The sequence below is a fragment of the Saccostrea cucullata genome, unplaced genomic scaffold (genome assembly GCF_032062105.1).
Source record: "Saccostrea cucullata isolate Sc308-1 unplaced genomic scaffold, CSIRO_AGI_Scuc_v1 ctg616, whole genome shotgun sequence".
Lineage (NCBI taxonomy): Eukaryota > Metazoa > Mollusca > Bivalvia > Ostreida > Ostreidae > Saccostrea > Saccostrea cuccullata.
In genome coordinates, this window is record NW_026929709.1 from 66,799 (window position 1) to 89,447 (window position 22,649).

The 22,649-nt window shown below is 34.2% G+C and overlaps 2 protein-coding genes across 2 annotated transcripts; both read left to right on the forward strand.

Annotated features, from left to right (window-relative positions):
* Positions 1-963: 963 nt before the first annotated feature.
* On the forward strand, positions 964-2,633 carry LOC134281903 (prostaglandin E2 receptor EP4 subtype-like). Its single transcript, XM_062764330.1, has 2 exons — positions 964-1,734; positions 2,331-2,633. Exons 1-2 carry the CDS (start codon positions 976-978, stop codon positions 2,550-2,552), a joined length of 981 nt encoding a protein of 326 aa, XP_062620314.1. The 5' UTR covers positions 964-975; the 3' UTR covers positions 2,553-2,633.
* Positions 2,634-19,475: 16,842 nt separating this feature from the next.
* LOC134281913 (uncharacterized protein F54H12.2-like) lies at positions 19,476-20,723 on the forward strand. Its single transcript, XM_062764338.1, has one exon. It carries the CDS (start codon positions 19,476-19,478, stop codon positions 20,721-20,723), a length of 1,248 nt encoding a protein of 415 aa, XP_062620322.1.
* Positions 20,724-22,649: the final 1,926 nt, after the last annotated feature.

Consider the following 22,649-nt stretch of genomic DNA (forward strand, 5'->3'; position numbering starts at 1 on the left):
TCAAGGCTTGAAAAATGGAACAACTTTATCATATTTATCAGATTAAACTGGATAATGGGATTTAACGTATATCATGGTCACCAGCAATAGTGCTGGGTAAATATTCAGTCAGGAAAAGGTCACAGAGGCGGACAGAGTCTTCACTATTCGCTTTCTAGAAGATTAAAGGACAGACTTGTGGCCTATATTCTTATAGGAAGATATCATCATCAATTTACTTTATATTTTGCGCTGAGGATTTTTTTTGTTTGACTGTGATTTGATCCATGCTCCGAATTCTTGGGAACGCGGTTCGTCTTTGAAAATTCAATGTAACCAGTATTTTCTCTACTATATATTTTTTTAACATTAGAAAGGATCAAGGCAATCAAACGCATGATTTTCAATATGACAATGCATTGAATTCTTTGAATGTTGCAGAGAATGAATTCTCTTTTCGTGTGTTCAAACATTTACCAAGCATTCTGGTAGATTTTCTTGTTAATTAGTGTACCGATATATGAATTTGTTATATATCTTCAAAATGCATCGATCTGTTTACTTTTGCAAATACTGTATACTTTAAAAGTTCATGTTTTAACCGAGACAATTTAAATGTGTAATTTTCCCCTTTGTAATTTAAAAATTACAATAAAATGTGTTTAAATCAATCAAATCAAACTAATCAATATTAAAATAGAAACTTGTACCCGGTATTGTCATTAGCTAATTTTAAAATTCTATAAATGAGTTATATTCGTTACATTTAAATGTAAAAATTTAGTTGATTTCCTGATTTTTTTAATCAATTAGTTTATCTTATCTGTAACCAATACATGTACTTGATCGCCATGTGACACTTGTTAATACTTAACTGACAAATAAGAATAGTTTAATATATACATGTATATACACATGCTATACATTCCGGAAATTATATGTTGCAAATATATTTTAAGTACCTTCAAGCTCAATAATTTAATGCGGCATTCAGAAATGACTTATTATCCTTATGCCGTTTGCAATGAAACAACTGACTTGCATGCCAGTCAGGTTCCAACTCACGTAGAAAACTGTCTGGTAATAGGCGGGAATTTGATAGCATTTTTTCTGATGCTGATTAATAGTAGGTACCATCAGTGGCACTCCTTCTACATACTATTTGCTGGTTTAGTCTTCACAGATCTCTTGCAGTCTTGTGTATTGTATCCGGTTTCCATTTTGAGGTATACCAGTAACTTCACGTGGTGCTACACTAAGCCTCTTTGTGATACCGTGTCCTTCACATTTTCCTTTACACAGTTATCATCTGGCGCCATCGTTTCTTGCATGGCCATTGATCGCTATTTGTGTCTCAAACGGACAAAGTTTTTACGAAGAGCTAGGTGTATTCGTTTGAGATATTTTGGCGTCCTTTGTGCCGTTTGGTGTTTTGTAGCTCTTGTCTGCAGCCTTCATCTTATCGGCCTCGGAAACAGCCAGCTCTATTTTCCCGGTTCATGGTGTTTTATAGATTTTACACAGACGTCCACTGGAAATCGTGTGAATTCCCTTATTTACTCTGTTTGTGGAATATGTGTGATCATTTCAACTTCCTTCTCCAACATTGCCTCGGTCGTGTTATCGTGTAAAGACAACGAATACAGAGCTAGACTGCTGGAACAGAACCGGGTGACTGGGGTCTATGATACTCACGTGACCATCTTCCTCGTGGTGGCACTTTTTGTTTATGTGGCATTTTTTGGTCCATTCATTGTAAGTTCCAAAAGTTAAAACTAGTTACAGTCAAACCTTAAAATCAACTAATATTATGAAATATGATTTAACTAAATACTAATATATGTACCTAGTAAGGGGAAAACCGCATTTCCAGTATCATTTTACATGCAGTTTCTTATATCTTTGAAATTGTGAGTGTTTCTTAAAACAGCTGGTTTCCCCAAAACAGGAATCCAGACTTCTATTTTCATCTTTGGTTGCATTTTTGCTTGTACAGTTCTAACAGATCGCTTGCAGTCTTGTGCGCTGTATCCGATTTCCATTTTGAGGTATACCAGTGCCATCAATATTGTGGAATTATTATGGGATATACTGTCACTGTTTAAACACAATTTTAATTAATTTCTACCAAAAGATACTCTTAAAACATAGATTATCGAAATTTTTAATGTACAGTTTACAAAAGATATACCGGTAGGACTTTGTTGTGTTTTATTGACAACCTGGAGAAGCAAGAATCGCCATCTGCATGATTTACTTTGAATAAGTATTATCAGAATTAATTAATTTTCAGAAAACAATAATTTGTATTTTCTATAAGGATGATGACATGATCTTTTCTATCCACACAGTTGGACGTGTTTCTCCACGTTGTAGGTTTAGTGGAGGGCAATGGTAAAGTGGAGCTATGGTTGATCAGACTGAGTTACATGAACTCCATCATCAACCCGTGGCTGTACATCGTACTCCGTAAGGAGAGTCTGCTGAAGTTTGTAAGGATGTATTATTATTGCTGTAGGTCCTCATCAGAGGAAACGCTAGAAAATAAATCTAGCGATACTTCACTTGATTAATTTGATTAAACATTAACAAGAAATATTGTTGTTGATCGACACAGGAGCAGTCGATCTATTTGTGGTTGTGGTTGTGTTAGAATGTGCAGAAATGAGACGTTATCAATATTTTGTTTTAAATTTAGAAAATAATTTGTTGACGATAACATCTTTGAAAATTATAAGTAAAATTAAAAATAATTTTAATTAAGCCTAAGTGGTTGTTACATTTGTCAGTTTCGTACCCTTACCATATGTACGAGTATTGGGTTTGTGTATCTCAGTTAATGTATATTGGGTTTATGTATCTCAGTTAATTCGATTTGCAAGAGCATACTCTATGTGCAAACATTTTGTGAACGAGGCAAGGTTTTGACAAACAAGTTAATGAAACAAGCATATCAACAGCCACGTTTACAGTCATCATTTGCAAGTTCAATTGTTACGATGTCCTTACCAGCAAATTCAATCTATTATTAAGTCAAATGCTGAATGACGTTTTCCTACTTGTTTTTACACTGACTGTCTAATGATTTTTTTTTCGTTTTTACCTGATCATGTCAAGGGGCACTCGCGGCGGATGTGACAAGTAGGCAAGGGATGCTCATTTCTCCATGGCATCTGATCCTACTTCTGATGTTTCGAAGGTTCGTGTTAGCTCTTCTGTTTGTATTGATTAAATGGATTTTGAGCTTGTATACTGTTTGTTATTTATCTTATTTTGTTTTATTTTCCCATCAAATAATCATTACCTAATTTATTTAAAGAAATTACGTTCTGTCCGATATAGGAGAGTGTAAGAACCGGAATCGTTAGAATTTACGGCTACTAATATTATACAGTGGTAAGAGTGAGGAATAAAAATTGAGAAGTTGGTAAAAGGTAAACATTGTTATGGCTATGCTGCACCTACAGAGGTGATACAACAATGTTTTCTTTACGTTTCATTTATTATTTTGTCTGTCGCATCGACGTGCAGCATAGATTGCAGAAATCATTAGCATCATTTGTATATATAAAAACAGACATCATCGGCATCTTAAAAAAAATTTGGTATCAGGACTTTAAGGTTTGTCCTTTTTGTCCTCTGCAGATTTGATCACAATACATTGGTATCATTTATGACTGATTATCAAATCGATCTCAAAATTTATTACAATGCATTTTTTTTTACAATAGAAAAAAAGTGTGTTAGCATAAAAAACATATTTTCATGTACTGGTACCTAGGAAAATGCTAGATACATTGGCTTAATCCCGTAATATAATGTATCAAAAAAAGTCAATAGCAAGAAATAAATTAAAGCGATCTACTTTGGACATTTATTCCAATAAAGTAAGCAAGGATCAAGTGCAAATTTGAATATGCACCAAATGTCTTATAAAAGGTAACATAGTCATTTATTACGCTCAAGAAACAATATCGTAATCATGTTTCTTAAAATTAAAAAAAAATTGACATGCACTGATCACAAACACAGCTTATTATACATGTACCCACATCAGAAACTTCCATCACCTCTCCCATAGTTCAGATTTTATTACATGTGTATAACGTTGAAAGCTCGATTTAAACAGAAATTTAGTAAAAATGCACCGTAGGTAACATTTGTTTCATTCAAATGCAAAGTCTTTAAAAAAAATGAATTAAATGCTTAAAAATTGAGAATGGTTGTTTTCTCTCTGTATGAGAAGGGTCGAGTTTCCTTGTGCTTCCGCCTGGACAGAAGATTTCCAGCAGTGTTTGCCCGTAATAAGAGCCGAGATTTATGAATATTAGTCACGTGATCATCTCCAAAAATGCTATCTTCACTGTCAGAGGAGCACCCATCAGAGTTAATATCGGTATCTCTCTGGCTTTTACGTCTCTGTCGTTTGGCATTTGCTCTACTTATATCCTTTCTTTCTTGCACTTTACAAATATGTTGAATAGTTCGGTTACCAAGAGAGCTTAATCGAAAACGCCTTACCATATTGATTAACTGTTTTTGTTCTGTCTTTTCGATTGGTAATTCTGGTTTGATATCTTCGAATTCCAGTACTTCCGGCTCATTGATTGTGTATTTATGTTTGTTTCGGTTGTTTTCATCGTCTTCATCATCATTATCATTGTTTACGTTTTTAAATCCCAGTCGTAGAAACTCCTCTGCCGTGATATTCTGCTTTAAGTTCCCAAGTTTTCTTTGCCGAATCTTTGGTCGTATCTTTGAGTATTTAGTAAGAGTGATTTTTGAAGGCCCCATCTGACTTTCCTCTGTGTTCCCTTCCGAGGAATCCATACCTTTTAATGATTCTGTTTTCACTCTTTTCATTTCTTTCATCTCCAGTATAAGTGCTATTTTTCGTTTACTCAAGGATTTGATGTACTTCTGCCTCTGGTCTGAGAGTATTTTGGCTGTGTTACGTAGCTGGACGTCCGCACACTGGTTTTTCCTTTCAACATAAATGGATGGAAGCATTACGGAGCTGGGTAGTTTGTTTAAATGAAACAACTTGAGTGGAACCATTTTCCTTACACAATTCCAGTTTCTAATAAGCAGAATGGATACTAGTAACACAATAATATTCTCACAAAGAACAAAACTCCAACAAACTGTCAGACGTTATAACGTTACAATTTCCGTTCGTCCTGCGATATAACACGCAATCTGTTTCTTTCAGACACCCAACATAATGCATTATATATTGTTTTCTGCAAGCTTTGAAAACATTAGAACCCTTTAGAAATTTAAAATTAGAAAGTTTCAAAGTTAACTACAAAGCATGAAGACCAATTAGGAAAGCCTAACCATGCTTTCTAGATTATCTGTTTTCTATTGTTTCCTTTTTTTAAACTACGTGTTACAGAAACAATGCAGAAAGAATACTTAGTTTGAAATTCCTTCTAAATCTCCCCTGCAGTGAAAGGGACATTTTGGAAGCGTGTTCGCGGACGGCCTTGCCAGGCAACAAGCATGATCGTACTTATATAACGGAGTAGCAGGTATTGACAGAGTAATTTGAGAACATGTTTTATGTGTACTTAAAGTAATATGTTTTTGAAGAACAAATGAAAACCCAGAAAGAATCGAAAGTGCGTGCATTCTACTTTTATCATTACATCTAATATGTTGAATCAGGAACTTCAGTATATACAGATGATCATGTATTTACTAAACCTTTCATGAAATATATAAATGTAATTACTAAATAGGCTTGGAAAATTCATTTTATTATTTATTAAAATTTTAAGTCAATTTTACACATATTTTTAATCTTATAAAAACAGGAGGGCTATAAATATAAAATGAAATAACACTAGTATGCATGCATTTAAAACAGCTTTTTATAAAAAAATTTCTGAAAAGCTGGGATTCGCCATAGATTAATTTCCAATTCAGGGCAAGACTAGGAGCTCTTTCTAAAATACCATTTACGGAGAACTAAACTATATACTAAGGTTCAACATATAAATACTGACATTGGCTTTATTATCATTTTTTTTTTTTTTTTTTTTTTTTTTTGCATTTTCCAGAGAAAATATAAAAATAGTTTTATTTGCAAGATGCTTCAGAGTTTTAGATCTGCTGTAAATTAATGCAAAGTAACAAATTTGTTGTATTTTTCCTTGGATTTTATTGTTATTTTTTTTATTTACTCAGTTTTGTTGCATGATCAAAATTTATTTATCATTTAATGTTACTATTTCCTTCTGTTCTGTATTTTTCTTTGCATATTTGTTCTTCGCACTTTCTTTATTTACTTATTCTGTTTTGCTGTTTGTTTGCATTCTTTTATTTTCTTGTCATTATATTGTATACAACCTTTGTAATAACTCTTCTGTATAATTTAATTTATTTTTTTTCTTTTTTCGCATCTCTAGTTAACAAAAGAAATTCATGAAACTTATAAGGAATTTTTCCATCATTGTAAATCATAGTCAATTCTTAACATTTGTAACCTTGACCTTGGAGAGGACTTATATAGGCCAAACCCAATTATGTAATCTGATTTTACATAATAGAATAAGTTTTTTTAAAAATTAAATTCTAGTACTAGTTTTCAAGAAAATATCTTTCCTTTTTTGTGTTGACCATTTCACATTTTAATTTCTTTATTTTGATTATTTAATTATTTTCTTTAGCAAAAACAAAACTTATATGCAATACTTATCTGAATTTTCTTGACGTGTTTTATGATTTAAAATAATTAATGCATCTATGTTAAGTAAATTAAAACAGTAAAGTATTTTACAAATAATCATGCAGACCTTATAATATTGGTCGTCCATCATGCTTAAGCGATATTCCTAATGAATGTCATATTCATTAAACGAACATTTGGTTTCGCATTCCTCCTCAATATTTCTTTTTGTAATGTGAGTTTCTCATAGATATCATTTTGATATCATGTATAAATCTTCTGAGTGAAAAGTCTTTTCTTATAACCAATTATCTAAAAATAATGAAAAGAGACTGTAATATGTTTGTACAAGAAATATAGCCCTTTTATTAAGTCAATCCGTAGATTTATAGCTTTCACGAGTCAAAATACGAAACGTTTTTAGGAAATCTAAGTATGAACCTGCAAAGGTGCAAGTGGGTAAACCCTCTCCTTTTTTATAGTTTTTGGTCCGAATTTTCTAAAAGGACCTTGTAAGGAAATCTATGGCCACATACAGCCTCCCTTTGACATGTTCTATATCAATTAAGTGGCATTGAAAATTATAATGTGAGAGAGGTCAGACTCTCTTGATATGCCATTGGTTGTGATAACAGACTGCATCTTTAAAATGAGGCCAAGGAATCATTCGATTTATATTTTGTTTCAATTCTTTTTATTGAGTTCATTTGTTTATTTGTTTTTAATTCTGCTATTTTTGAAAAATATGTCCTCGATTAAAGACCAACAAATAAAAGGGTATGCTACAGTAAGCTTTCAGGGTAAATCTGGGTAAAAGTTTCTTTGGTGTGCTTCCTTTTAAACTCAATCACTTTTTTTAAATAAAATTTCTTTCATTACATAATCCGCACACAAAATTCCTTGGTTTTCAAACATTCCAAAGGTAGAGAAATATTGCTTCTGAATATTTAAGATTGGAACTACACATGCACACAGTCAGAATTCGTAATATATCGTAATAATAATAATGATATCAGATTTATTAATGTTTCGAATACTAGAGGCATGATTCCTTTCAAATCAGGTTAATTTATACAATACAATACTGAATTAATGAAAATCGTATTAATTAAATTGGAAGATCATTTTGAGCCCTTAACTTTATAGTTGTGTGATTTTTATTTGAAAATTAAAATAAGTATAGCCGTGTACTTATTTTAATTTTCAACTAAAAAATAGTAAATGACAGTTGTAAAATGAAAAAAAAATCATGTTACTTTTTAAAGATTACTTTATTAAATTAACTGGCATGTTTTACACAATCAAGAATTCAACAGAAAATTTAAAGATTAATCACATCTGTGTAAATACATCCCACTCAAAGTATGTGTCTGAACAAAGAGGGTGATTAATTATTGCACAATTAGTTGTAAAACTTTGTCAAACACTTGAATATACAGAGATCAATTTAGCAGTTTCAGTAGTTTTATATACTAGTCTTCTTATGACCAACTCTGACATCACGTAGCACCTTATAAGATTGATTCACATTCTGGGTTTGTTTGGCTTCACTTTGTGAGCACCATTCGAAGTCACCTGACCGCAGCACCAGTTACTGATAAGTTCATAACATTCTCCAGCACACAGCTATCATTTTTTGTCGTATTTCAGTCTCCTGTTCACATTCACTATAGGCTCGGTTCGAATTTGCGCTGAATATCTCCTCTGAAGATTGTCAATTCTGGCCTCTCGCAGTCTATCTTCATAAGACGACTTCTTGGCGCTCTTCGCTTTGGATGACAAAACTGAGATGTTTGATTTGTATTTCGACACAGAGTTGGACTTCGGTGACGGAATTTCGTCCTCATCATCTTCCAGTGAGTATACACTAGAACCGTCATCCGAACTATTGCCATCCGAACGATAACTGTCTTTGTTCATATTTTCCTTCAATTTTTGGAGCCGCGCCTTCTCTGAAGCAAGAAAAGTAGGACCGGATAACAACGTAGTTGGTTTCTTTCTTCCTTTTCCACTTTCTTTCACATTTCTTATTTTAGCAATGTCTTTCAGAAGGTCTTTTTGTTCTTTAGACATCTTATCCACGGACATTTGTCTTTTGAATTCGATGTCGGACATCGACTGTTGCATCCTTTTCTCGACCCAGTTATTGATGTGTTCTGCGAAATCATCAGCAAGAGATTTCCCTTGTGGTGGACAGATTAGCGTCAAGTCGGACATAATTTGGAGTAAATGCTTGGATTTAATTCAGTATGAGTCGTTGGTCTGCTAGATTCAGAGTGATGACCAAGTTTTTGTTTCGGTCGTTTTTATAATAAGCACGCACCCTAGCTCTCCCGCTGAGAGGCTTAGGAGACATACAATATACCACTCAAGTACTTCAAGGGTTGTTAAAGAGTGCACAGGTAACCTCGAAACATATATCATGTTGCACCCCTTGGTGTGAATGAGCAATCACAGGTATTCTTCAAACGCGACGGAGCAGCAAAAGGGAAAGTAACTACCAACGGAGAGAAAGTTCGATTTCCTGCGATAACGACGATTCGTTTTTTGTTTTGATTTTTTTTTAAAGTTTGTGTACAAAAGGTGAATTACTAACTGATGTTCAAGTTAAGACAAATTGATACAACAAGTTGCACTCGATTTAACTATTTAATAAAGACCGACACTTTGAGGTGATATGTTCGTATACAAGACAGTACCAAATACAAAGCACGCAGATACAGCAGAGATTTTTATCCACTGGCACCAAGTTTGAGGCATTGTAATATTAACTCTAGTATATTTGATTTGAATTGATAATGCAAATCGATAAATTATTCTAAAGTAGGAAAATCTGTACATTATTGATCAATATCCCCAAACATGACAACACAGAAGACACTTGAATGTACAAACCAATACAGCTCTTTATCGTTGCCCGGAATACAATGATTTATATGTTGACAGAAAACTATCTACACATGCTTTATATTCATCAGATCATATTGATATTAAGAACACTTTCTTTACCGCATATGAAGAAAGTAAATGACACTCAAGATATTAGATAAGGAAACTATTTGAATATGTGGCAAGATTCTTCCCAAGATATAGTTTGCCCAACCCTTTGGGAGACTCCTTTAAAGAATTGATTTATAAATTGAAGCTTCTTCAATTTTTTTTTCATATTTCAAATATCAAAGCAAATTTAGAACTTGGAATTTCACAATTAGACAATTAGAGATATTGTTTATTATCTTATCCTGTAGATGAGAAGCAGTTATCGAATTCGCCTTGGAATCTACACGTATAAGAAATGTAATGGATTTAAAGAAAGAAAATAATTCAAGAAAACAATCAAAGGAAATAAACTACAACGATGTATTGAATGCTAAGAGATCAACCCCATTGTCGTTTTCAATGAAACATATGGAGATAACGAACAGTATTCAAGATCAAAGAATCCATAGAACAATACAACAGGAGCAGAGCAAACACCGACCTCCAAAAACATCGAAAAATCTAATGTGGTTATGAACTACCATTATCTTTAAACACTGTACCTTACTTCCTTTTCAATTTTGTTTTTATATTATCATATTCCAGTTTTTATAATTCTTTTTAAATGAAACAAACATCTACGTATTATGTAATTGATTTGATGACTAGGTAAAAATGTCATTTTTTGTACTTCTAAAGACTTCAATATGTTTTATTCACATCAAAAATGACAAAATATGTACTAATGATGTGCGATACTTTTATGAAGAATATGTTTCCTGATATTTTTTTTCCTTTTTGATGTTAGGTACAAAGTCATTCCCTATAGACAAAATACACTCTGAAAAATAAATCCATTTGAATCATTCAAACATGAAAGAAGATATAAGATGCATGAATTATCTTATATACACTAAAATTGTTCACATTCTCAATCTGTTCTCTAAATTGTATCTGAAAAGTATATTTCGTAAGACTTTCCAACAAAGTTAATTTCCCACAACAGTCAGGTAGTCTCTAGGAGGAGAAGGTGTACGGTCTCCACTGACAGAATGAACTAGGGGCACAATGTAACTCTTTTCACATTGCTCTCGGTAGTCACTGCTTAAACCATCATCAATTGTTTGACACTCTGTTGATTCGTATTTTGCCGCATATAAAGGTGGATTTACAATTTCTGAGTCTTCTTTGGTAAATATTTCAATACAGAATGCCTGTTTATCTGACAAATACTTGATGGAAGATCTGGCCAATCCATTGTATAGCATTCTTTCGTTATGAAGTCCTCGCATTTGCACAAATACTTCTTTCTCTTCCAAAATATCCAGGTAATGTGCTTCCTCTTTGGTTTTTGTTTTTGTCGAGTTGCCACTGGAGTGTCTTCTACAGTGACAAAATATCTTAAGAAGTCTAAAGAAAATATACGCCAGAGTGATGAATACAAATGTCGAACATAGTGCAAAAATTCCTATTAACAAGTCCCCGTTAGAGTTGGTCTCCTGTGATAGATTTTCTCCTCCTGATAGACTGGTAACATACAGCATAGAATTATCTTCAGTAGCAGATCTTGATCTCTGTTCAAAACTTGTAGTCATTGTTAACATTATGGCATGTAATGACGTTGCTTCTTTCGTGAATGTTGTGAACGGTGATGCGGCTGTAAATTAATTCAGTGACTATTTTATAAACATTGTATTAGTGTACCAATTATTTAGCTTAGATTTGTTCGAAGTTTTAAAATTATATTGAAAAAATGTAAATGAAACATTTTAAAAGTTAAACATAATTATTCGTTTATCGTATAGTTTTTTATGTATAAAATAATTATTGAAAACCCTAGTATATAGACCGATGGAATTTCTTTATATTTAAAATTCGGCGAGGAGGGAATTATACTTTAGAATTCGAACTTTTTACATATCAATGAAATGAATTTCCTTTAAAATAAATAATAACGAGGAAAACCTTAAATATTAGTGATTGCCAATTAAAATATCGACGATGGCTTTCATAATTGAACCTAAACACGATTTCAGAAACCTTGATAATTTATAAACTTGGTTAATCTGCGAAAAAAAAAATATTTTACATAATGTGGAGCATATACTTTGTAGAAGGAAGCAGCCAACAGAGAAGTTGCACATCTCCTTCACACATCTGCATGTTTTCTGACATCTAAAGCCATAGGTAGGATAAATACAGGGCTGTGTGCAGTTCTCCCCGACATAACCCTCAGGACACTCTGTAGGATAAACTCATAGGCTCAAAAAGTACAAATAATGTAAAGGTTATGCATTTTTGTCAAGTTTTTATGTACATGAATAACTGACCAATTTCACAAAGCAAGTTTACGATCTTCATCTAAAATTGTTCAAAAAATATAGAAATTTACTTTAACATGTTTAAGACAGAATTTATGAATAATTTTAAAACTTTCCAACGGGATAGATCTTTAGGTAAGAATTTCATACCTTATTATTAATAATAATGAATTATACAATACTTATACACTGCTGCGTGATTTCATGTTTTCTGTAACCCGCGCAACAAACCAGACCATCTTTTCTAAACGAAGAATCAGTATAAATATATATTTTTAACATACTATATTCAGTAAACTTCAATGAAAATAATTTCTAGGAAATAAATTAACATTATCAACATTGAACAAAATGCCAAATTTCCTTACCCGGTGCACAGGGAAGATGAGACAGAACCCCGCAGTACAGCAAAGAACCCAAAAAATAAAAACCCGTTCATTTTTAGTAGAAGCGTATGATTTTATTCATTTTCGTAATGAGGAAATAATAATGTTATGAAAATTTTAATACAAGGACGGAAAATTCCAATAGTTACTATTTCAATGGTATATCTTTTTTTTTCATAAATTTTGATAATTGTACCAGAACTTATGTTTCCGTTATTCAAATAGAACATGTATGAAGCAATGATAATAATGAGAACTATAATAACGGTACTTATATCTTTACAGAAATAAATTTGAAGGTTAATATGAGGATGAATTTTCTATACTGTATAAATATAAGAGGACTTCAGTGACCCGTGCTTTAAACATCGGTCCAATGTCCAGGACTAAAATGAAGTTTTACAAGCCCTATATTGCACATCCGCAGGACATTACAGTGATAACATTCAAAATTATATGCATACGGCTAAGTACGCAATATTACATTAAGTTGTACTGTGAAGAATCCTAGGAACTAGAAAAATCCTCCGTTTTAGATCCATTGGATCTGAATTGCTCCCAGGATAAACAAGAAAATTCATAACCATATCTCACTGCACATCTCCGGAACACCACCAAATATATTCCAAAAGATAACTTACATATCGTTACTGTGAACAATATTTGAGGAGTGTTTAATAGAAAAGATGCTTTTTGACCCCCAGGATGAGAAATCAATAAAAAATGTTGACACTTTATTAAACATCTGAAGCTGGACTCTACGTACATTCCATATGAGGATTTGTATTGTAAGTGAATGGTATAAAAGGGGTCTTTTTGAGAGAGGATAGATAGATAGACGGATCAGGTTATTAACATCAAAACTTTTCTTAAAGGTCCATGGAAACATTTTAAACTGCTTTTTTTAAAAACCAATTTTAATTTTTACAATTCCTAACTAAGGCAATTCAAAGGATCAGCAAAACTTTGAACATCATTTGTTGATTTACATGTAGGACTCAGATTTGGACTGAGGTTGATCAGTGGGGGGTGAGGGGGGGTGGGGCTGTGGGTGCTGGAAAAGCCGGCACTCCTTTCAGCAGAGGTTGATGCTTGAAGGGCTGCATGGAGATACAGGACTGAGAATTCTTCATAATGTAAACAAGGATCGTGCCTTGTTTTTGTTTAAATGTAGAAAATATCATATTTATAACAAAAGGAGATTCAGCAAATCATTAGAAAATGTCTAATTGTATCGTATGTAGAATTAACTTCTTTATTGAAAGAATCTGTTTTGACTAACACATATCAGCATGTTTAACCTATTTAAACGAAAGCATGGCTCGGGGCTTGTTTACATGACAAAGGTTTGGATTTCTATATCTGTCTTGTAACTCAACAACTCAAAAGCACTTGATGAGTAAAATGCCTGTTAAGTTTTAAAGTGCCAGTAAGTCAATGAATCATTTTTGGAACTTTCACGGACTCAAGACGTGTTGAAAATACATTTATATCCACACTCCCGCCTTTTACCAAAACACAAACATGCACTTCAATGTACAGTTATACAAATTAAGAGACAACAATTCAGAAGATCAGATAAATGTCAAAGTATTCCATTGCCATCAGTTACCAATTATCACTGGAACTTCTTACTTTTTCAGGATCAGAAAGGAGATAGTGTTGCAACCCTTAGATCCTCCACAGCTTTGATCAAAGTTACGCAACTCAGAAAAGTGTACCTGATAAAGCTGGAATAATAAAAAAGAGATATTCAGACTTATGTCAAAAAATGGTGGGTAAATTTTGCATGAAAACAACTTTAAGTTCAATGACTGTTTCCATCTAACTCTATGAACGATTAATATATAAACGTCCAAAGTTAAAACACAAAAAGATTTTGGCAGCTAGCTAAAATTCTACTTTCGGTTTAAAATGTACACTATTTTTTCTTATAAAAATTTTGTTTCAATATTTTGGTGTCCATTGAACATCTTTTCTACATTCCAACCGTTGCACATCTGAGTTTTTGAACCTTACTTCGAAAGGATTTGCTTTGGCTGACATCCATGTTTAGTAGTAGTATAGAGTGAGACTTTTTATGCTACTTTGAGGTGCAAACTGATTTGAGGTGGAGAGGTGGACTTTAAAGGCGGAAGTATAAAGTAAATCCGGATGCTAATAATGACTATATGTATTTATAGGGAAGCAAACCCGGATGATTTTTACTTATGATTAGCTAATACACATACGTTTAGTCCTATGAATATATTTAATGTTAAGACGAGTTGAAACTATGTCAATAGTGTATTAAGATCCTACACTGTGTCCATTATTGAAATAAGACGTGTATTTACTGTTTTGATTCACCAAAGTAGTTTTGATAAGAACGGTGAATGTCCAGTACATACAAATTAGACGAAAATTTTTTAACATGTAGCCTTAGTCAAAACACACGTTTTATAACCAAACCTTGAAAGATGATAAACTAGGTGAAAATGAAACCTAATTTTTCAAGAACTAGTCATTTAATCAATTTAAAAGAAGAAATAAAAAGAGACACGGAGAAATGGGAGCAATATAGCGAACACCTTGTCTATAGCTTTGGTGACATTTGCACGACTCCTGTTAAAGCAATCATACACCAAGTGAATTGTTTAGCTATTCGTTCTCACGGACTTTCTAAGTACATAGCTCATAAATTTCCATGGGCAGATATTTACAAAACGCGACGAGGAGTAGGAGGGCACAACCTTGCTATTCCCGAGGACAGAGGGACCCCTGGAACTGTTAAGATTCTGCGTTCACCCAACGGTCATTCACCAGATGTAGTGTGTTTTCTGAGTCAGTGGGACATGGGCCGTACAGCACAATACCGCAAAATACCACCTTATGAAGACCTACCACTTGAACGTGAATTCTGGTTTAAGCAATGTCTGAATGAACTATCGAAAGAAGACTACGAGAGCATAGCTTTCCCATATAAAATTGGATGTGGCCTAGCTGGGGGAAAATGGCTCAAATATCATCTCATGATAAAAGAATTTGCTTCGAAATATGAGGGTCAAGTATACGTTGTGAGAAACGAGATCATTCGTTAAAGATTTTATATTTATATCTTTCCTATAAAGCTCTTTAGGAAAAGTAACGGAACCTGGACTCTCTTTACAAAACATTACGTTTACGCAATAATGCAAGTGATCTTGTAATGTAAGGAAAGGAAACTGGCTTTATCTTTGCTTGGTATTAGCGTCTTTTCTGAGGTGCACATATCTAAGGTGATTTTGCTCTTAACGTGTCCACAGATGTTATCCGGATGTTAAACGTGGATGAAAATGAGGTAATGAAGGAAACAAACCCGGATTTTTGAGAACGGATATGACGTTGTAAAGTTACTTATTTCCGTAAACGTCTTCAGTATTTTGACATTTAATCGCTAGCATTCAAGGTGACAACATGTTTTCTTCTTGCTGTAAATTAGCTTTAGAGAATGATCGCTTCATTGAGGTATACACTACGAAAAACAACGAAAAAAGAGTAGACCTTCGCGAATGGAAAACGGATCGCTATGCCACAAAGAAAGGGATTAGTTTAAGGTTGGACCTTTTTAAAACATTCACACTGGCTCTCGACATGATTGATACAGCTTTAAACAATAACGAAGATCTACACTACCACATGGGCTCCAACATTTTCTGTTCAGTTCATAAAGACAATCCGTGTGTGAACATACGGCAGTATTGGAAACCTCCAAATACTGATATACTCGTGCCAACAAAAAAGGGGATATGTCTTAGACCTGTGGAGTACAGAACACTGAAAAAGTGTGTAGCTGAAATAGAAAAAGTCGTTCCGGAACTTGAATCGCTCGTACCTTGCTTTTTGCGCGAGGATCATATAAACCAATTAGGCATGCTCAGATGTCCTACTTGTAACCCGCTGGAGTATGTGAACTGGTGAGAAGAGACGAGACAAGCAAGAAGACAGCTTTTAAAGACTTTCATAACTTAATATTCATCATTATTGCTTATGTATCATTTGTAAAAAGATGATCAAGATTCTGAAGGGAACATTCACAAATGACGTTTAAACAATGTAGATATATTGCTTGTGAGTAAAATATGTAAAGAAGTATAATTATGCATACAGATGTAATAAACATGTTTATTCAAACGTTTATGAATCTTCATTGTTATTTAATCATATGACTCAACTAGGATATATATATCTCAAAAAGTCATGGCTAATTTATTTGCAGGAATAATGAGGTTGACAAACGTCGTGTACCAAGGAGACATGAATTGTTTTATCAATCTTCAACAACTAACATACCGTTTAGTTAACGTGCGGTATGATCCTCTCAAATTTCCAGGGGTTATTTTTCAACATAGAAAAATAGGAGGGAACTGTTTAATATTTTCCAATGGAAAGATAAATTGCAACGGAGCATGCGATAGTTTTAATACTGGACTAAAACGACTGAGAAGGTATGCTCGCTACATTCAACGAATTGGATATGACGTCGTACTTACTAACGTACATATTGTCACCGCCTCCGCGTTTCACAAACTATCTAATCGTTTAGATGTAAATTCAATTTCTCCAGCCTTAAAATTTTCTTATGATCCTGAATTATTTCCTGCTGTAATGTTGCGACGAAATGATATTCATTTTACATGTCACTTAAGTGGGAGCGTGTTAATTACTGGCATAAAACGAGTCAAGGATCTAGATGAGATTGTGTACCCAACTATAGTAGAAATAGAAACCTCATTATAAGAAGAAGAAAAGTTTTATTTAGTTCTAATTATTTATACCATAATCATAACGATGACGTACGAAGACTATTTAAAATCCATCTATTACGATGCAAAGCACCCCGGGTCTCTTAGTGGATTGGAGAAGCTATATCGAGCTGCTCGAAAGGAAGGAAAATATGTACTCAGTCGATCTAAAATCAAAAAATGGTTACAAAAGCAAGAAACCTTTACTCTACATAAGCAAATCAATAGAAAATTCAAACGCGCGAAAGTTATTGTACCGGGAATTGGATACCAGAGGGACGCAGACACAGCCTTCATGACTTCTTATCGAAAGGAAAACGACGGATATGCATATTTTCTAGTACTTATAGACGTTTTTTCAAAATTTGTTTGGACTGTTCCCTTAAAATCTACGAAGGGTTCTGAGATGACTAAAGCATTAAAATTTGTGTTTTTACACTCTACACCTCCTGCAAAACTTCGTAGTGACAAAGGAGTTGAATATGTCAGTAAAGAGGTTCAACAATTACTGAAACAGAAAGGTATTACTCACTTTTTTACTCAAAACGAAATGAAAGCAAACTATGCCGAAAGAGTTATAAAAACTTTAAAATCTCGATTGAGTCGATACATGACAAAACACCAGACTCATCGATGGGTGAACATCTTACCTAAAGTCACCGAAAGTTATAATTCTACTTATCATCGTTACATCAAAATGGCTCCAAACCAAGTGAAAAAGAGCGATGAACCCTACATTTGGATGAAGAATTACGATTATGCTTGCAGTGACAGTTCAAATTCAACGCAGTCAAAACACGTAAAGAACGTACAATATAAGTTTAAAATTGGTGACATGGTTCGCATTTCTCGGTTGCGAGGAGCGTTTGATCGAGAATACGATGAACGATGGAGTGGAGAGCATTTTGTCGTGAAATCTCGCTCTATCAAACAAGGTATACCGATTTACGAAATACAGGATATCGATGGAGAAGACATAAAAGGTAGTTTTTACCAACAAGAATTGCAAAAAGTAACAATCACAGATGACACATTGTATAGAATCGAAAAGATAATAAAATACAAGGGGAACCAAGCTTTGGTTAAATGGTATGGTTGGCCCAAGAAATTCAATAGTTACATCCCTCGATCGTCGCTGAAATATTATAAGAATTCTTAGATTATACTATAATTAAAACTGTTCAAAAATGGAGCAATCTCGCGTGATGCAAAACGCCGATTTTTTAAGAGAACTCGGGCATGCGAATTACATTCGACAACGTGTCATAATACAGAGAGCTAATCAACGACAGATTTCCGCTCTCAGTGATGTTGTACGACATCTGCTTGATAGAACAATACCCATACTATCACACGACCGCAGCTTTTTCCGTCAACACAACTTAGTCATGAGGACTCTGTCAAGTTCTAGAGTTTCGGTGTCCCGTAAGAAAAGAACATTACTGACGCATCATACCCTGATTCCCAGTCTTCTAAGAGACTACTACTTAGCTAGAATACTTATTTTATCCATCAGGAACAGCGAGTCCTAAGGTTATAAGAAGTTGGTTAACCTAAAGGAGAAAACACGAAAAAGAAGCAATGGCCGTATATCTTTTCATAGACAGCAGAGACTCTACCGTTTTCCATCCTTCCAACACTTCTGATGACTTTCTTGTGACGCTGCCCAAAGCTTACTTGATAGATGACTCGTGGGAATGTGCCATTTTAGAATTAAACATTGATATACACGATGATGTTAGTACAGCTAAATTGTATGTATGTTGTGACATCATAGGCGATAGTTACGTCAAAAATACGATGTTACCAATTTTGAGAGCCATCACGTTAAAAAGAGGAATTAATCAGATAACCTACACAAATCCCTTTTACATGACAGTTTCTAAACAGGAAATCAGTCAAATAAGAATATTTATAAGAAACAAAGACTTGAGTGTTCTTCATTCTCAAGTTAATTTTTTCAATTGTACTCTGTGTTTGCGTAAAAAGAAATTATGGGATCAGTAGAAGTATACGACTACAAGAAAATGCAATGGGTACCATACATTCCGAACTTCGATAAATGGGTTCGCCATTTTGAAGATATTTCTGCTGGAAGAGTTCGACCGGACTACAAGGGGCGTTACATTGTAGGAAGTGGTTCTCATAACCGAACAGTACCTCCCAGTCAAGAACATAAACCCACCGTAAAGCTTGTGACACCAGTAGCACAGGCCATCGAAATGGCCAGATCAGAATTAGAGCGCGAACAAGACAACTCTCCGAATGAGGATAAATCTATAAGAAGGAAACGATTCTTAGCCCCGCCTGGCAAACGCGACAATAAACCTAGGACCAAGAAACCTAAATTCGATACACAATTCGACGATTAGTCATGGATGAAAATCATTTAAATCAACTCTCCCTTTTTGAATCACCTCCCGTCGATACGACCATTCAAACGAGAGAATGGGTGGAATTTAGACCTATCAATCAAATATCAGAGTACTCTGCTTTGGAATTTAACATACCACCACTCTCTACGGGTTACATGGATCTTAGAAATAGTCGGTTAAAAGTCAAATTGAGAATACTGAATTCCTTGAACAATCCTATCACGAAAGAAGATGCTGTGGGTTTGGTGAATCTACCTTTACACACCATATTTGCTCAGGTAGACACCAGTCTACAGCAAACCCCTGTATCTCAGTTGGGCACAAACTATCCTTACAAGGCCTACATCGATACTCTGTTGACTACCTCCGCTGACAACTACGGAGTGCGATACTCTCAACTTTTTATTAAGGACTCCAACAATCCCGACGATGCCGATCCTATCAAGGGCCTGAATTCAGGATTGTACCTACGTTATGTATTTACTCAAGAAGGCAAAATACTAGATTTGGAAGGCCCCCTGCAGATTGACCTCTTCCAGCAGGAACGTTTAATTTTAAACGGAGTATCACTTTCGCTAAAATTGTGGCCCAGTAAAGATGCCTTTAAACTGATGTCAGTGTCTGGTTTAGATTACAAAGTTCAGATTGTCGATGCGAGTTTTAAGCTATGTATCCAGAGACCGAATCCTGCCCTGACCATGGCCCATGTCAAAATGCTAGAAAAGTCTCCTGCAATATATCCTTACGTATTTTCTAATCTGAAAATAGCTTCCATCGCTAAAGGAGAATTCGGTTTTACCATGGACGACGTATTTCAGGGAGAAATTCCCTCCACCCTCATTCTGGGACTGGTTTCTAGCAGTGCCTTTAGTGGAAGTTATAAGAAGTCACCCTTTAACTTTCAACATTTTGATTGTAATTTTGTAGCTTTCTACGTGGACGGACAGTCTTTTCCCGCCAAACCTTTACAACCCAACTATAATGCCGATACTTACTTGGAAGCTTACCAAACCTTAGTTTCGGGTAGAGAAAACGTTTATGTTGAACGTGAAGAATACCCAAAAGGCAATGCCCTTTACGTATTGGACATCAATCCCTACATAGATTTTAACACAAGAAGAAAAGGGCATTGTCGCCTAGAACTCAAATTCGCATTTCCATTACCAGAGAGCGTAACATTAATTTTATATGGAAAGTTTCCACAAGTTCTCCACATCGACCAATCTCGAAGCATCATATTCAAATGAATAACTTTGAATTGAAATCTTATTTGTCGAGATATGACAGTTGCGGAGGAAGAGGAAAGCATTGGGTCGCTATCCATTTTCCTTTAAGAGGCCCAGCAGATTTTTTTGATTCTCTAGGAAACTCTCCGGAATTTTACAACACCAGATTCAGATACATTTTGACAATTAATGGCCCTAAATATCAATACTCCAATTCTAGAATCCAATCAGAAACGTCTAGTGTGTGTGGACATTATTGTATTTATTTCATTGCTAAAAGAAATGTGGGATTTTCTATGAAAAATATTATGCATGATTTTAGTGTATCACATTTGCATGAAAACGACCGTTTGGTCTCTGACTATGTAAAACAATTACATCAATAAAATTATACGAACAATTTTCCTTTTACGTTGATTTTTTAATTTGAAAATAATACTAGGTATTTAATATGTTAATAAAAATGAAACATGAATAGAATTATTTTGTGTCTTAATTGCTGCTAACAGAAACCTTCAAGTTGAGTTCATACTAAGTAACTATTTCGGGAAAAAAACACAGAGTTGACTAAAAATTATTAGTAATTATCATTTAATGAAATTCACATACGAAATTGGGTTATTTCTTTAGAATAATCTTCTACAATAGAGTGTTACTTGTAAATCCAGACGAATAAATAACAAAAGAATGAAAAATTATATATAATTCTTTATTAGTATGCAGCATTGGTGATTAATAATAGAACAGTGAATATGGTTTAAAATTGAATCCAAGTTTTATTAAGTCTGTATCGAGAATAAGGTTTCTTTGCGGATTTCAAAATCTTTTTTGCGATTTTTAAAGTCTTTTGGAGTGCTGGCTGTATTTTCATTAAAGGCTCAGGAGATGTACGCAAAAAATCCTCTATAGTTTCAGAATCCACCAAATTCTCAGTCTGTGAGCTTTGGTTGTTTGTCTCCTGTTGTAACTCATCAGGTTTAGTCATATCTTCAGGTTTGTTTTTGGGTGTTTCTGTAGAATTTTGTTTAAAAACTTCCTGATGCGACTCTTGGAGAGACAACAGACGTTGGTATTTGTCGTATGGTACCAAAACAGATTTTTGCATTACGTCCACCATCTTCTTAGGAAAGGTTTTACAATTTTTAGAAAAACGGGAACGATCCGATGTTTTCTTTTTAAGAGAAGTAACTTGCTTTTTCGCGACGCCGTCTTATCCCCCAAAACTAGAAGAAATAATTTGTGCTTTTTAAGTATATTTTTCTCACTTTGGTTAAGTACAATAACACTATGTATGACGTTCGCAGCTATTTCTCCCAACACTTGTAATTGTGGTTTCGTCACAGAACTCAGTAACAACTTTCTTTGTGCGGGGGATGTTTGTAGTAAAAGTTCTAAAAAGGATTTCTGGTCTCTAACCAAGGAACTCATTTTAAAGATAAACTTGAAAGGGCATTCTTATAAACTGGTGTAAACTACGGGTTCTTCCTCCGGAAATATGTTGGTTCGGAGTCTATATTTGTCGTTGCCTTGTGGTGACGTATCAACTACGAGGTACCCAAAAGCTTGTTTAGTTGCATCAGTGTATGCTTCTATTAATACTTTAGAGCGTCCTGGGTATAGTTGTCGGCCTAGCATAGATATCTGCGAGGCGTTTCTCATGTTTTTCATGAGTACTAAATAATAGGTATTTAAGGCTAGGGTTCGAGATTTAGAGCCTCTTGGAAAAATATTTTGGGTTATGAAAATGACGCTGAGACGTCGGTGATGACAGCCCTGTGTAAACAAAAGTTCCATGTCTACATCCTGTACGACTCTATGCATTAAATCATCTAACACTATTAATGTATGCTGGCGATCGGAAGTCAAATCTTGAATTGTTTCATTAGAAGGTATCCCGTGATGTAATTTCAAGTTAGAAATATGTTGCTCTATTTCGTCAAATAAAGG